Source organism: Anguilla rostrata, chromosome 3 (assembly GCF_018555375.3).
Source record: "Anguilla rostrata isolate EN2019 chromosome 3, ASM1855537v3, whole genome shotgun sequence".
Classification (NCBI taxonomy): domain Eukaryota; kingdom Metazoa; phylum Chordata; class Actinopteri; order Anguilliformes; family Anguillidae; genus Anguilla; species Anguilla rostrata.
Genome location: NC_057935.1, coordinates 42,177,885 through 42,194,316, shown reverse-complemented (window position 1 = coordinate 42,194,316; position 16,432 = coordinate 42,177,885). Strand labels below are relative to the sequence as shown.

General features: G+C 43.2%; 2 protein-coding genes across 9 annotated transcripts; both read left to right on the top strand.

The window, feature by feature from the left end:
- Positions 1–120: 120 nt before the first annotated feature.
- Positions 121–8,125, top strand: poglut1 (protein O-glucosyltransferase 1). Of its 5 annotated transcripts, none has more exons than XM_064327687.1 (11): positions 121–251; positions 1,095–1,185; positions 1,600–1,743; positions 2,111–2,246; positions 2,664–2,785; positions 3,524–3,583; positions 4,214–4,313; positions 4,899–4,957; positions 5,097–5,264; positions 6,179–6,235; positions 6,610–8,125. In XM_064327687.1, exons 3-11 carry the CDS (start codon positions 1,652–1,654, stop codon positions 6,764–6,766), a joined length of 951 nt encoding a protein of 316 aa, XP_064183757.1. In that variant the 5' UTR covers positions 121–251; positions 1,095–1,185; positions 1,600–1,651; the 3' UTR covers positions 6,767–8,125. The 5 variants fall into 5 exon arrangements, with proteins under 5 accessions (XP_064183757.1, XP_064183758.1, XP_064183759.1 ...); XM_064327688.1 differs by having other exon boundaries at positions 146–283; XM_064327689.1 differs by having other exon boundaries at positions 199–327.
- Positions 8,126–9,015: 890 nt separating this feature from the next.
- Positions 9,016–14,325, top strand: timmdc1 (translocase of inner mitochondrial membrane domain containing 1). Of its 4 annotated transcripts, none has more exons than XM_064327690.1 (8): positions 9,016–9,123; positions 10,143–10,383; positions 10,566–10,731; positions 11,270–11,358; positions 11,598–11,665; positions 11,789–11,867; positions 13,069–13,179; positions 13,476–14,325. In XM_064327690.1, exons 2-8 carry the CDS (start codon positions 10,157–10,159, stop codon positions 13,624–13,626), a joined length of 891 nt encoding a protein of 296 aa, XP_064183760.1. In that variant the 5' UTR covers positions 9,016–9,123; positions 10,143–10,156; the 3' UTR covers positions 13,627–14,325. The 4 variants fall into 4 exon arrangements, with proteins under 4 accessions (XP_064183760.1, XP_064183762.1, XP_064183761.1 ...); XM_064327692.1 differs by lacking the exon at positions 9,016–9,123 and adding an exon at positions 9,146–9,312 and having other exon boundaries at positions 10,129–10,383; XM_064327691.1 differs by lacking the exon at positions 9,016–9,123 and adding an exon at positions 9,147–9,312.
- The last annotated feature ends 2,107 nt before the right edge of the window (positions 14,326–16,432 follow it).

The window sequence follows — 16,432 nt, the reverse complement described above, 5'->3', positions numbered from 1 at the left end:
CCTACTGTGACTATTAGGTCAATACTCATCACCAATAGGCTGTTCATGCAGACAATAAAACAATGTTACAATTAGGCCAATGTGTGCAATCACGGAGGGAAACTGATTAACTTTAACAAGGATTTACACTTGTGTGCATGACCCATAAACTACAGATGTCAGTCTTTTCGGCCTTTTAATACATGCTTCAGTTTAATCAAATTAAACTATAACACCGCTCATGAGATGACATATTTTTGAAATCTAAATCGGTCAGTTGTGCGCATCTTTCATTGATATTACGGTAACTTTTCTTCGCGCTGAGGAAAACTTTTCAGACCTGACTAGGTGCTTGCCGATCGTACGGTTCAGTTTGTTGTAGACCACTGAACTGTTTTTGTAGACTTACGAAAAATGGAAGCGTTTGTATGGCTAAGGTTACTGTTGCCTGTTCTGACGCTACATTTTTGTGGGGTCAGTTTCAGCGTGGCGGAGACAGGTAACCTCATCTTGCCGACAGTCAATTCTGAGAGCTAATTCCGTGGTCACAATGTGACCGTAGTGAACTGTTACCCATTCATTGAGATAGGTAATGTTAGCTAGCTAGCAAACTATATCATTAGCTAAGTATGCAATGGATGGATGCCGACAATCTTCAGCATGAATAGTTTGATAGCTTGCAAGCTGACTTAACAGCTACCGAAACGCACCATGCTTTAAAATAATAAAAAAAAAGATTTAAAGTTATTTTCAAATAATAATGCTGGAACTGTTTTGCGGATAGCTTAGAAACGAAAGAGGAAAAACAAGATAGTGTCCACTCCACTTGAATTTCTGTCCAAAGAGTTCATACTAAAAGAAAACTTATGTGCACGGTAACGTCGTCATACTGTTGCACTTCTCGCACAGTGTATTTACGCGTTCACGCAGATCTGATTGATCCGCATCCTTTGTCAATTATGAAGTTAAATCCTTTAAAACTGTGCACCACCCAGTGTATTTTTCCTAAGACAATGGTGTGTGGGTGTGGATCTGTTCAGGTTCATCGCACTCCATTCCCTCCCGCATCCACATGATCATAAAAAGCCACTAACTCCCAGTGCTTATGTTCACAGGCGGAAGGTGGGAAAAGTACATTGACAAGATCACGCAAGCCACGCGGACATACAGGCCTTGCAGCCCACACAACTGCAGCTGCCACCTCAGGTAACTGGCCAGGATAACGGACAGGCTTACATCTTTTGTCATATGATTATTTGTCTTTATTATTATTATTCCACAGCTGATTTTTTGGAATAGATATCTCTTATATTTTTTCACTGACTCCAAAATTCTATATAGTTACTATAATTTTCTACTTTCATTTTAATCCATGTGCAGCATTTAGGAGTGTTCTGTTACTTGTTTCCTTGGGCTGTCCTTCAGTCTGTTAAACTGAGATAATCTGACTGGGCTGGATTCAGAACCGACAGACCTTAAATTGTTTCTACGTGCTACTTGACCAACACCATTGTTTGATAATGGGGCAGGGGGCCGTTCTTCAGTAACGTTGGCATCTGTTCTTCCTTCGTCCACTTCTCCACCCGTCCTTACACAAACACTTGTCTGTTTGTGTGACAGGGTCCTGCAGAATGACTTGCGGACGTTTCGGGACGGGGTGTCGGAGGAGGTGATGGGTGACACGGTTCGGCGGGGCATAGGAACGCACTACCAGGTCATTGAGCACAAGCTGTACCGAGAGCAGAGCTGCATGTTCCCTGCACGGTAAAGACCAGTGAACATGTGCTCGTTTTTACACACCATTACTTCCTCTTACCTCACCGTTCTACTGCAGTTCTCTCCTCCTCTCTGTGACCTTTTTGATTCCTCCCTTTGTTGTTCTCATTCATTTTCCAGTTCTCTGCCTGTGGATGGTTTGCCTCCCATTCCTGTATAATTCTTATAACATTGTTTTTGTTCACCCTTTACGTGTGAGACAGTTTTGCTTCCTGTTGTAGTGTGTAGCACTGGTCTGTTCCTCCTCTCTCTATGTAGCAGTATTTGATTTCATCTGAATGTTTTTGATCAATCCTGGCCCTCTGCCATGGCCTGGCCCCGCCCTGTGTAACTTGTTTCCACCGCCCCTGCACAGGTGCAGTGGAGTGGAACACTTCATCCTGCAGGTGATCGACAGGTTGCCAGATGTAGAGATGGTGATTAACGTGAGGGACTACCCTCAGGTACCCCACTGGGTGCAGCCAGTGCTGCCAGTCTTCTCCTTTAGTAAGGTCAGTATGCGTACACACACATGAACACACAGTATATTCACACACACACATAGCATTTACGTACAAACATATGCAGCACACACATAAATACACTAGACATTCACATTCATACAGTTGGATGCGCACTTACAAACATGCATGCATACACACGTGTAAACGCACTATACTGTACATTCACACACGCACAGTCAGATTTGCTAACGCATGCATACAAACACTGTTTTCCCCATAAATTGGGTAAGTCCTCCAACCTGTACGCATTGTCGCCTGGTTTTTAAGTACGTAAAGTGGAACATAATACAACACAAGATGGCTTTAGTGATCCCTTTAGGGGCAGATTTATTTTGGGCTGGGAGGGAAAGTGTACAAACATTCAGTTACAGCAGAAATACACTGCTCTCTCATGCCTTTCTGCAGACGCCTGATTACCAGGATATCATGTACCCCGCCTGGACGTTCTGGGAGGGGGGCCCGGCGGTGTGGCCCATATACCCCACAGGACTGGGCCGATGGGATCTGATGCGGGATGACCTGAAAAAGTATGCATCTTATCCTTTAGGACAGTGGTTCTCAAACTCAGTCCTGGAGACCCCTGCATATGCTGGTATTCGTACCAACCACAATTGCAATCCAAGAATTTTAACAAGCTGTTCATTTTTCTTAATTGCACTTTTTATGATTTGAGGGATTATGTACCCTCTTAAGCCACATTATGAAATAGCTGTGCATGCCATGAAGAATGAAAGTCCCATATTGTCACTGTGCTGTATTGCTAATGATTACATTGAGAGGCAAAAATGTTTTTAAACTGAACAAATTAAAGATAGGTGAATCAGCAAGCTCCTAATTGGTGAAAGTGTGGTCACATGGCCACTAAAACTAACCATTTGGTAGCTAATGAAGAATTTTAAGACAGAGCCTGCATTGTGTTAACAAGTTTTACTACTAAGTTTAACAAATTAAGCTACAGGTTGGCTGTAGCAAAAACCAGCAGACACAGGTCCACAGGAACGAGGTTGAGAACCACTGCTTTAGAACACATGGAGTGCAAAGCACATGCACTGCTTAGCCTTTTGATATTAAAAAATGCTGCTAAAGGTTAAAGTTACATCAATCAAGGCACACATAAACAAAACATAAAAACACAAAGGTGAAGATCTTGTTCAGGAGCTGCTGAATCTTATTTTTAGTCTTCTGCGGTTTCATGGGTGGTTTGAAACAAAGTTTTGGATGTCATGTCCTGTGAAGGTTCTCAAGGCTGTTTTTCTGTCGTGAAGGTCAGCAGCAGAGTGGCCATGGGGGATGAAGGAGTCCAGAGGATTCTTCAGAGGCTCCAGGTCACTCTTTACTCTTCTCCTGTCTTCCTCATGTTCTATCTTTCTGTCCTGCCCAAGCTTAGAGGGCTGAGTGTCTGTTTCCTCTGACTGTAGATTGTTATTTTCTCTAATACTTGCATTATATTCTTACCCTTGAGCTTTGCTATTTGATAAAGTCCATGTCAGATCATTGCCAATAATGACTGTGATTGGTTGTGAGATTGTGTTCTGTTTTTAAGCCTCTTTCTTCCTTTGTGCTCTGCCCTGACCTTTTGGTTGGTTGAGTAACTGTTTTAGTTGAACTGGGCACAGTGTTGTTATTGTATAGTAACTTGTTTGATCAGGTTTTCAGAGGTATGTAATTGGGCTGAAGACAAACTACAATGTGTGTAAATTGTAAAAGACTCCAGTTGGTCAAGAAAGGGCGGTTTGTTGTATTAACACTAACTGCATTTTGAGTTGAGGGTGGATCAGCAGTAGTTTTGACACTGGATACATGGTAGTGATATCCAGTTCATCACTACCATGTATCCAGTTGTTGCTGGGTTGATGTTAGGTTTTAGGTTCATGTGTTAAGTTGATGTTGGGTTAATATTTGGTCTGATATTGGGTTTAAGCCTGGTCCCTGTGTCTCATTACTTCTGATCTCAGGACCAGCCCAGAGCGGGATCCTCTAATCCTGCTATCCAGAGAGGCGCCAGAACTTGTGGATGCAGAGTACACCAAAAACCAGGCCTGGAAGTCTGAGAAGGTAATTCTAGGGTCACTGGTAATGTCTGTCAGTGTAAGACCATGGTTCAGATGTGGGAAGGGCAAAAATTATTGGTAAACCTTGTTCAGGCCATGTTTGTTTTTGTCATGCTGGGTACGTATCTTGCCGCTTCACCTTACTACAGAGATTACAATGGTGCCCATTGTGAGCCAGTTCGAGTCTTATTCTAATCAGGTTATTGCCCCACTCACAGGCAGCTTCCACTTAGTGCACCTACCTGCCTCTTGTGAGATCTGAAATGGGTCACACTGCTACACAATGAGAGATACGCTTTCATCTCTGTTTTAAAGCGCCTGCAGGGTTCTTTTATCTTCACACTGGTAGCATCATCATCACTAGCAGAAGCAAGCTGAGACTGAAGATGGTGGGTTCATGTTTTTGTGTTGCTACTTAAGGGGTCTTTGTGTAGGCCTGGGAGGGTCTATGCGTAGGCCTCGGGCAGTGGGTGTATTCACGGTCCCGTGCCAACAGCGACCCCCAATGTGAAGTAAAATGTGTTTCTGAAGAGGAGCCTTATCTCCCTCTCCTGCCCTACCCCACCACCCCCTGCCCCCACACACACAGGACACACTCGGGAAGCCCCCCGCCAAAGAGATCCCGCTGGTGGAGCACTGCAGATACAAGTAAGAAAACCCAAAGATCTCCCATCCCACCAGATTTCACAACGGAAGTCTTAAATTACCATCAATGATGAGATGATAATACATGTATTTATGCAATACAGTGCTACTGTTATGTATGTATGAATGTGTGCTACACCAGGTACCTATTTAACTTCCGGGGTGTAGCAGCCAGTTTCCGCTTCAAACACCTCTTCCTGTGTGGGTCACTGGTGTTCCACGTGGGGGAGGAATGGTTGGAGTTCTTTTACCCCCAGCTGCGGCCCTGGGTTCACTACATCCCTGTCAAGCAGGACCTGTCCGACCTCAGGTATTCTCACCTGTAATTAACTCCGCCCACCACCAAAACCAGACGCCCCCTGTCCCGTTTCACCTATTCTAACCTTCAGCTGGTACCTTGCTTGTACCACCTCAGCTTACCTGTACGTGTTTTACCCTTGTTGTGTTTACTTATTAGCACCTGTGAAACTCTTAGCCTGGGTCAAATATAATCATTATTGGGATTTTAAAGCAATAAAAGACAGAAATAAAATGCAAAATAATGCAAAAATATATATTATTCTTATTTAACTTTCAAAGAATATATACAGTATGTACAGTAAGTGTCACACATCGTTTGTGAAAAAGATGTGATTTATATAAAATTCACTAATGAATGTATTCGGTGTATAAATAAACCAGGTGTTTATGCCATAGATTATACATATTTACTGTTTTGAACTGACATTCACAATTATTTGTTATCTGTGTCTTATTATATTAAAAGAAACCGTATAGCCAAAAGGCAAAACGCAAATACAGATAATGAAGAACAAACAGAAACAAAAAACAAGAACCAAATTTACAGTACTCTGGTTAGCCACTGGTTATGAAATGCATCTCTCAAAGTGCCATTTCTCTTGAACTAAAAGTCATTTTGACCCTAACCGAACACAAGGGTTAAATGGGTCTACCTGTCACTATTTCCATTCCGCTGATTTAAACTTATCTACTCAAGCTCAAAGAACAGGCCTAAATTGCACGGAACAAGGAATCTATGGCATGTCCTGGTAAATGCACTGTAAACTTCCTTCACGTCTTAATGGGTTATGAATGTAGATGTGGGTAAAGCATAATTATATGTGTGTGCCCTCCATCAGGATGTTAGGTTCTGCATTTGAGGTCTTTTCAGGACCCCGCCCCCAGGTTTAATCACCATGATGATGTGATTATCTGTATCCCCAGAGAACTGCTCCAGTTTGTGAAAGAAAATGACGACATTGCACAAGAAGTGGCCCGAAGGTAATAACAGTTAAGCGCATAATACCTCATCCACTGTTTCCTCCTGTGATCTGTAGTTGCAGAAATAACATTGTAACTGACATAAAGCGGCTGATACAGTACTTGGAATGGGATAATTGTGGGATAACCATGTATTCAAATCTTATTTCAAAAGCCTGTGATCAGTCCCGACAGTGCAACATCGTGGGTTGTTGCATGAATAATGCTACCTGGCAGCTGGGTGTTGGTGGGACAGATGGGTCAACGCGGATAGCCTTAGGCATGTGATGTATTTGTGCATCTTTTTGTCTCGCTGTGCGGGAACATGGATAAACTGTGAGTTTGGAAGATTTGAGCATCACTTAGCAAACTGCACTTCCTCTCCCATTCCCCAGGGGTCAGGATTTCATCCTGGAGCACTTGCGCATGGAGGACGTGTCGTGCTATTGGGAGAAGCTGCTGACCGATTTCAGCCATCTTCTGAAGTATCAACCCAAGAGGAGACCCGGTTACAGCAAGATCACCCGCAAGCCAGAGAAATGGGAACTGTGACCCAATGCCATGGGCCTCACATAGATCTCTCTCCCCAAGTCTGTTCAGTGTACATTTCTTTCCCAGTGTCATCTGCTAGCTCAGAGTAGATCTCATTCCAGGAAAATTGCTCAATCAGTAGATCTCTCTCTCCAGAATATAGGCTAAGTGTAGATCCCTCTCCCCAGACTATAGCATTGCACCATCATCATGATTACCACCTTTTTGTTTATGCTGATTATTAAGTCACCCAGATGCGACTTTGCCATTGATTGAAATGATAGTAGCTGGACTGAAGTCATGCATTTTTGTGGGGAAAAGACGGCGAAATGTATACTAATTGTTTGTAAGTAAGGCTCCCCTTCTGTTTACAATCCAGTCAAAATGGATGTGTGTGTGTGTGCATGCGTGCGTTGTGTACACTACCTTTGAGTGAAAATGGTGTTTTCAGAGAGCTGTTTGTATGTGTGTAAGGGAAGAATGCTAATAACACTGAGCTCAGTATATTCCCGGAACAGTATGGGTGTTAAAGGGGAAAGGTCAGCATGCCATAATTAGTAATAATTTTTTAAATGTTTTGTTGTCCTACTGAGCTGTATGGCCAGCTGGAATGCAAAAATAGGACAAATTTGGCTCTGCAGGATTTGGGAAGAGTTGTATCTGGATTGTTTCATAATCATGGTTTGTAAAACTTTGGTATAACCTCAGAAGAGCTGAGCAAGAGCTGTTTGCAGAAAACATGAAGATAAAACGGGTAAGAGACGGGGGGTACTGGTACTGTCTAACTGAATATCGAATATGTTGTAGTATTCCTAGTGTAATTGTTTGTTAATATGTTCCTGGTGACTTTGAGTCCTCAAACAAACTGACTATAGTCAGGCGTTCAGTTGTGCTTGTCCTTATACAGTGTTAACTCGTATTTGGGGTATGCTCAAATTTCAGAACTTTCAGTTATGTATTGACCAAAAAGCAAGGGGAATGCTAAAAAAAAATAGCTGCTATATTTTGATGCTGGTTGAACCAGGGCAAATTGTGGCAAATGTGTACAGTTGGTGTCACGGGAGGTGCTGCCTTTATGTCTGTTATACTCTGTCTTGCAACAGTTAAGAATGAATTTACAGAATAATTTACTGCTCCTCTTTTTAAAACATGTACAAGATGTTTGAGGCAAATATCAGCAAACTTGGAGCGTGATACAGTGAACTTGGAATGTTTTTAATTAAGAAGCAAAAAAAAAACAATAACCATGTGCTTAATTTGTTTACAGGTATCATAATTTTAAAATCTAAGTATCTTTTTACTTACTGTAGGATTTGATTGTAAATTGTCACATTGATTTGTCATATTCCTTGTCATTAAAGCACATTTATAAATTTGTAACCCATGGCTGCCGGTTTCATTTACTTGTTTATTTTTTATCTTCATAATTGATGTTAAGGCATGTATATGATGGCCAATGTAAAAATCCCATCTAGATATTTTTGTTGAAATGTGGCTGTTGTTGTGGTTTGCTTCGAGCATGCTCTGTCTGAATGGAGATGTGGTCTTGGGGAGGGTCTTTGCGTGTTGCATTATTTGCTTAGCACCCTTATCGAAATCAAATTACACTACTTGCATATTTACATACTGCCAATTTATGCAGTTTGGTATTTTTGCCAAAGCACTTCTGGTTACGTACCCTGCTCAAGGGTACCAAAGCAGTGCCTCACCTAGAATTTTAACCTGAACCTGTAGTTAAGGAGCAGTTCATTATCTGCTCTATAATGATGCAGCTAATGCATAATTTAGTTTCACTTTACAGGCTACAGCAAGAGAGCCATTTATTTAGAAATCAACTATCTTTAATTCTTTAATAGTTTGTTCTCTTATTTAATTTGTGCCAGTTAGCTGGTGCTCCTAAAGAAAGGGTGTTCCTGTCATTTTATGATTTGTAGTCTTTTCCTGAGAAATTCTATTATAGGGTGGTTATTTTACTTTTCCATGTGATGAGGTTTCGGCACCATCGAGTTGCTGTGAAGGTGGAGGCATTGTCACTTGGGGACTATAATTGACAAAACACTAACTGACCACGTCTCGCCTATAATTTTGTTTTCTTTTATCTTAAAATTTGGCCCAACTTTGAGGACTGCAATAAGGTGCCTATAAGTACAATGATTATCTTTGACATAATGCTGTAACAAAAACTGAACCCCGAAAGAAGGCCGCTTACAGAAACGAGTTATAATTTTTCGGTCTACTTGTGTTCATGGTCCTCCACCACAAGAGGGTGATGCGAAATTTCAACATGACTTCTGCTCCAACGTTTCTCCAATGTGTTCGGTGTGTTGACATTTCAGCGAGCTGCCTGGAGCCGGTGAAGGGAACCTATATCGAAACAGGTAGCACCGGGACGGTTCACGTTACCCAAACTACATCTGAAATCACACTGTAAACCTAACAAAAATAATAACTGAATAAATGTGTTTTGAAAATATTTACGTTTGTGTCCTATGGTAATGAATGCATCTGACGAGGTCAAAGGCGGAGCAGATGTGAACGTGCACGTTCTTATCGTTACACAAACACGGGTATGCTTAAATAGTTTGCACTAAAATAACATTAAAATATTAAACGTTATTTTGCTTGCGCGGTACCTTGTAGGTTCGCGATGCCAGTAAACGTTTTCACGGTGCAGTTTTAACGAAACTCGTTGGCAAGTAAGCAGTTTGGACTGCGGCACAAAACACTGGTCTTATCAATCTTATAATATGGGTTTTATTAAGCTTATAATATGTAATTATGTTCGTGTTATGTTGATAGCTCGCTGCCTAGTATGCCAGAAAATATGGCTCACTTAAGTATAAGGGGATTATTAACTTAATTATTAACTAATTATTAACTAATTAGTTCTGAATTTAAGACTGAGACCCCTTTGTGACATCCGTATTGCACTGCTAAAATAATGAGCAAGTCATGAGATTCGATCCCTAGGTGTGATATTGCTGTCGTAAATGACTGTTGCTTTAGAACATATTGTAAGTGGCTGTGTAAAATGCTGGAAGTTCATGAGGAGAGCTGTGCTTGCCAGAATTTAGTATGTTGAAACGCAAAAGTACTTTTAAGGCTCATATTTTCCTTTAAAGTTTAAAGGGGGGATTTATAGTCCAAAACACACATGGCATGTGCTGTTTGTTAAATAACAATTTGAAATACTCTTTTCTTAGGCATTTAAAAAACTGAATGGCCCAGGCACTGGGTAGAATACATTGGTTGTGGATATATTTGATCATGCAATGAAGTATACACAGTGCAGAAACCACAGTGTTTTTTCTGTATGCTTGATTAATGTACTTGTTTCTTTCCACTACTTAGAAAGATGGCAGTGATTCTGTGCTGACTCCTAGTCACTGTGTTACAGCCCTATGAAATGCAATGCGGTCCGCACAGCCACCAGAATGCTTGCACCAAGATGGCAGAGTGGATCAGAGCCCCCACAGCATGCTGGGAAGGCTCATCTCTCTCACTGTCCCCCTGGTCCACGCTGCTGAGAGCGCCAACCCCGACACCACCCCAGCACCCACACCCCTCCCCTCGATTGTGGGGAAGCCAGAGCTTGCGGAAACAGGCTGGGACCGCATCCGAGAACTGTTCGATAGAAGGTGAGTACGGGCTGGCCGCGATGCTCTGCTGGATCAGGATTAAAGGCCCTTTCCTCTTTTCCTTTCTCTGCTTGTGTTGAAGTTCTAACCCCATGTTTTTCAGTTGGCAGTTTCTTGCAAGTCAAATGTGTTTCTGACTGATGCAGTTGTGCTTGAGTCTCTGTTCTTGGCGTTTCTCTTAGTGAGATGCAACAGTACCCGGAGGAGGTCACTAATGTCGTGAAGAGCGGGCTGATGGCGGCAGTGGTGGGCATGTGCTACGGGGGAATACCCGCGGCTCGCTATGCCAGGCAGAGGTTCATTGAGCAGAGCCAGGCGGAGGTGTACCACAGCCGCGTCGACGCAGTGGTGAGTGTGTGTTACGTGCATGTCCGTGCACGTGAGTACATGTGTTCTTGAGGTTGTGTTTGTATGTGTGGGTGCATGCATGCAAGCGTACATGCATGAATTTGTGTGCATGTCCCTGTACATACACTTCTCTCCAAAAGTATGGTAATGGTAGAGTGAATTTTTTTTCTTTTTGCTGTATACTGAATTTGGATTTCAGATCAAAAGATGAATATGAGACAAAAGTACAGGCAATCAGCTTGTAAAAGCTGATTGTCTGTCTCATTCATCTTTTGATCTCAAATCCAAATGCCTTAACTATATAAATAAATCACTAATTTCATTCTGCCGTTACCATAGATTTGGAAAGCATTGTACGTATGTATCTGTGTGTTCATGTATGACTACGTATATTCTTGCGTGTGTGTGTGTGTGTGTGTGTGTGTACATGCATGCTCGTGTTTGTTCATCAGCCTGTGTGTGCGTGTGTGTGTCAGTCTGTGCGTTTGTGCGTCCATGTGTATTTGTTTTCCCCTCTTACGTGGTCTCCTGTCCCCAGAGGTCGGCTCATAACGCTGCGATCCGAGGGTTTGTGCGGTTTGGCTGGAGGTGGAGCTGGAGGGTGGCGGCCTTCGTCACTTTATTCAAGTGAGTTTAAATGATAAATGATAAATGCTGTGATGCAATTGTAAAAGACTACCCTCTCTTGTGTGATGTCAGTACTGACTCCTCTTCCTTATCTGTGTGATATCAGCACTGACTCCTCTCCCTCATCTGTGATATCTGCGCTGACTCCTTCCCTTATCTGTGTCATATCGGCACTGACTCCTCCCCCTTATCTGTGTGATATCAGCACTGACTCCTCTCCCTTATCTGTGTGATTATAGCACTGTGAGCACAGGAATGACTGTGTACAGAGATAAGCACGCTCTCAGCCACTATGCAGCTGCGGGGGGTGAGTCACGCACAGCCTCTTGCGAATGCATGCTAGAGATCATCAGTCAGCGTATTTTATTGTTGATTAGCGTCTCTGTGCTGGAGTTGATTATTGATCACTGTATTTCCCCGTTTTCTCCAGCGATCACGGGGGGCGTGTTCAGGCTGAACCTGGGGCTTGGAGCTGTGCTCGCGGGGACGACCATCGGAGCATTCCTGGGGTGAGCAAGGGCTGCGCTGGGCCAGCGTGTGGCTCTGCGTGCGGTCTGTGAAAGAGTGACCTCCCAACAACATGTTTCTGCCCTGTTCTATTGCTGCTGAAGGCTGTCAGTCAGCGAGTAGGTCCTTCTCTGTCGGGCTGGTGAAAGCGTGTGTGCGGGGTACAAGCGGGGCAGGTCTGGGCCCCATGGGGACAAGTGCATAAGAATCCCCCCCTCCCCCCCACGCAGCCCATGTGGGCTCCCACTGCAGTGCCTGTGTTGCGTGGAGCACCCTGGCAACCAGCTGCTCTCCTTCCTCTGTACCAGATCTGCTCCCTCCCACTGTATTCCCCCCAAAGCACAACATAGGCTGCTTTCTCAGAGACCCTGCCTTCACGTATTGTTCTCTTGCTCACTTTTTCTTTCTCTCTCTTTCTATCTGTCTCTCCCCCCTCCCTCCCTCCCTCCCTCCCATGTGTCAGTGGGCTCACGTGGTCTGTGGGGCAGATGAGGTTCGGGGTCCAGGGTAGCAGCTGTGCTGTTATTTTTATAGGTCTCATTATTCTCCTTTTCCATTTCCTCTACTCTACTTCCCTCCCCACCCCCAGCCATCCATCTGACCCTGTTTCATACCTTTGTGGGGGGGGGGGGCATCACAGACCATATTTCCCGCCTCACTACCCAAGCACCTGGATGGTAGCGTGTGCACATGCCCAAATGCACATCCAGGTGTAATTAGGGCAAACTAAGATCAAACAGCCCCAAAGCAGGCACCTCTCCTGGTTACATGCAACATTTCTGCTCAAAGCGGTTTGGGGAATCCTGTTTAATTTTCACATGGGTGTCGTCCTCTTACCTGTGACAGTTTGGGCTGTTTTCCCATGATGCACCCTGGCAGGATTGACCGTAGGCCTGTGGGAAAGGGTTCTGGTCACAGGCAGTTTTATTTTGCTCTGAATTTGAAAATGTCTCCATGGAAACAGAAATGTGGTAGTGATGTCACCGATTTCATACTGTTGCTCTGCATAAAAACTTGTGTATCAGAGATCACCGGTTCAAATTCGATATAGGGCGTTGCACATTGTACCTTGAGCAATGCTGCCCTGAATTATTTCAGTAAATAATCACCTGTAGAAATTGGTAGTAAGTGAAAATGTCAGCTGTGTATGGTGTTCAGGATGCGTAAAAGATGGAAATCTATGTTACTGTGATGTTAATGCAGGTTGCCAGCGGGGGCCCTGATCATGGCCATGCAGAAGCTGACGGGAGAGACCATTCAAGAGAGAAGGAGGAGGGAACGTAGAGAACTCTACGAGCTGAAGATGGAAGAATGGTATGGCTTTGGATGGCTTCAGGCTTGTTCCGTGCTTCCTCAGACTTTTGGTTAGAATTTGTTCAGTTTAGAAGGTTCAGCTTTCATCCAGTGAAGACCAACATCAGCTAGTCCACTATCACTGCCCTAAGCTGCTTCCTACAACTAAAATGTGAAAACTGGTCTTTGTGTAAAATTTTAATACGCTTAACCATTGTATTCTGTTTCAGGAAATAACACGCTGTCTGTAGTACTCCTTCAGAGTGGATGGTAGTGTTGTTCTAAAAGCTTGCTTTTCCTTCTGACTGTACCCTCAGGAATGCCCGTCTGCAGGTGACAGAGGGGCTCATTGGTGAGATGGTCGCCACCGGGCAGAACCAGGAGTTTGAGTCTGACCTGCAGAAGATCGAGGAGCTGTTGAGTTTGCCCAGGAACGAGGGCGTGGTCAGGGACTCAGACAGCCAGTGACACAGGTGACGACAATGGTTGCCTAAAAACATCATGCACAGAGGTTTCACTGGTGATTTGCTGGTTTTTTTAAATATTGTCTCCGTTCAGTTGAATGGAATCGAACAGAAAGAATGGACTAGAATCACCATTACTGTGGAATATTGGCGGAAAACTGTGACAATCAGTTTTCCTGGTGTTACGAGCCGGTGGGAGATATGAGGCAGTTCCAGGATGGTCTGATCAGTGCAGAGTTGGGCCACACCCTTTCTTGTTTCCCATGTATTGCTCCACATCCTCACATTTCATAGAACCTCCACCTCAGGGGACAAACCACTGCTGTCTCTCTTTTCTCGGCACGCCCCAACAAACAACAGATACCCTTAATTTCAATGGCCATTTGTCTGTCTGTCACACGAAACCATCCAATCCAAACCCAGGACCCGAGCCACAGGTGAAAGGTGATGATGGAGAATTGTGGTCCTGCTACAGGGATCAGTCTCAGCTTTGAACGTGTAAATGTCCCAGGTGTTTGTTTCCAGGGCTGTAGACTGAACATGCAGTTGTTATGCTGTGACATTCATGCAATAAATCCCACTGCAGGGCAGTACTGTTCAAATCTGCAAGAGGCCTGTGAGCTGTTGCTGATGTAGGAGTGTGGCTTGTTCTGATATTATCGTATAATTATTGTCTGAATAAATAATTTCTTTTTTTTTTGGATACACAGCTAAGGTAGTTGCATCTGTACTAGTTTACCTGACAGCGTTGTAACTAAGCACAGACAGTATGCTTGTGCGTTTAGGCTGTGTGGAGATGACACCATCTGTATCTTTAGTCTTCTCAGCCAACAGAATTATCTGTATTCTGGTAGAAGACCAGAAGAAGTCATGACTTACAGTAAAGAGTAAGTCAGTGGGCAGCAGTGTAGCACAGTGGATTAGGAATTGGACTTGTAACCGAAAGGTCATAGGTTTGATTCCTGGGCGCTGTAGTTGTACCCTTGAGCAAGGTACTTAACCTGCATTGCTTCAGTATATATCCAGCTGTATAAATGGGTGTACAATGTAAAATTTGTGTAAGTCGCTCTGGATAAGAGCGTCTGCTAAATGCCTGTAATGTAAATGTAAGTCAACTCAGGGCAGAAATCTGCTTTTGTAGCGCTCTTTAAAATTTTAAACTCCATTACATGGCTACACACACTCAGTCAGTGATGTCATTACTGGTATTTTGGCTCAGATATCTATGGAAAAATACCTGCTTTGACATCACTGATTTAGTTATGCCAGCAGTTCAACCATGTTGAAAATGTCACCCATAGGGGGCGCTGCAACCACAGTTTTCTGCCCTGTGTTGATTTACCCTCTAAAATGGAAGTTGTGTAGAGGATAGGAAATAGGAGTTTTTAGCCTCGTGTACATTGGCATTGCAATTTTTTAAATTTTAAAGCACCAAACTGTTGTTTTAGCACATGTTATTAATCATGAAATATTATTACATTTCTTTTAAAAATTTTACAAACAACTATTTCATCTGCATGTACATTGCCTACAGTCAGAAAAAAACATTGGACTGCTGCTAGCTCAAAGGTCACTGTGGGCTAGTCAGCCTAGTAACCTAGCAGCTCAAACTAGTTTTTCCTCAACCTTCCAGAAATTATGGATGATTCTACACAAGAGTGCGAATAACAGTGGACAGGAAAGCACTTCTGACATGCTAATTTTGAGCTCGATAACATTTGGGACAAAGACATATTTTTATTGATTTGGCTCCTCACTCCACAAATTTTAGATTTGTAATCAAACAATTCACATGTGCTTGAAGTGCAGTTCCTCAGCTTTTATTAAATTATATATTTTGGTTTTACCATGTAGAAATTACAGAATTTTTATACATAGCACCCCCATTTCAGGGCACCACAATGATTGGGATAAATGGCTTCACAGGTGTTTCTGATTAGTCAGGTGTGTTCAGTTGCTTCCTTAGTGCAGGTATAAGAGAGCTTTCAATATTTAGTCTTGTCATAGGCCTTTGATTGCCTTTTAACTCTGTTACTGGCATTTGTCAACATGGGGGCTGTGTATAAAAAGTGATGTAATTTCTACATGGTAAAACCAAAGTGTATGAAAATGCCCATAAATAAAAGCTCAGAATGTGTACTTTAACCACATGAGAATTTTTTGATTACAAATCTAAAATTGTGGAGTAGAGAGCCAAATCAACAGGGGGAGTCTTTGTCACAAACATTATGGAGCTCACTGTCCAACAGTGGAACTGTACTGCAGAAATCCAAGTATTATCATCTCATTTGGATGGCAATTTAAGGCTTAGATTGTGAAATCTAGTGGTAGGGGTGACTTTTGGGTTTTCTTTCTTGTATCTACAGTGATCCACCAACGGCTTTTCTGTGGTGGGGTGCTTGAGCATTTCCTGAATGTGGGGGTAGGGGGTAAATGGTAAATGGTAAATGGACTGCATTTATATAGCGCTTTTATCCAAAGCGCTTTACAATTGATGCCTTTTGCATGGCAGTTAGGGTTGGGTTGGTGTCTGCTCAGGACACTTCGACATGCCAGTGAAAAGTTTGAACGCAATCTCCGTGCTTCGAACCTCCGATTGCCAGACAATCGGTCTTACCTCCTGAGCTATGTCGCCCCATGCCCCACGCCCCGGGGTGATGGGGTAGGGCTGGAGGGGGGGATGAGGCTACTTTTTCTACTTACAGTTGTTATGTGAATGTGTGTGTGTGTGTTTGTGTGTGTGTCTGTGTGTGTGTCTTTGTGTGTGTTTGTGTACGTGTGTGTTTGCATGTGTATGTGTATGTGTGTGT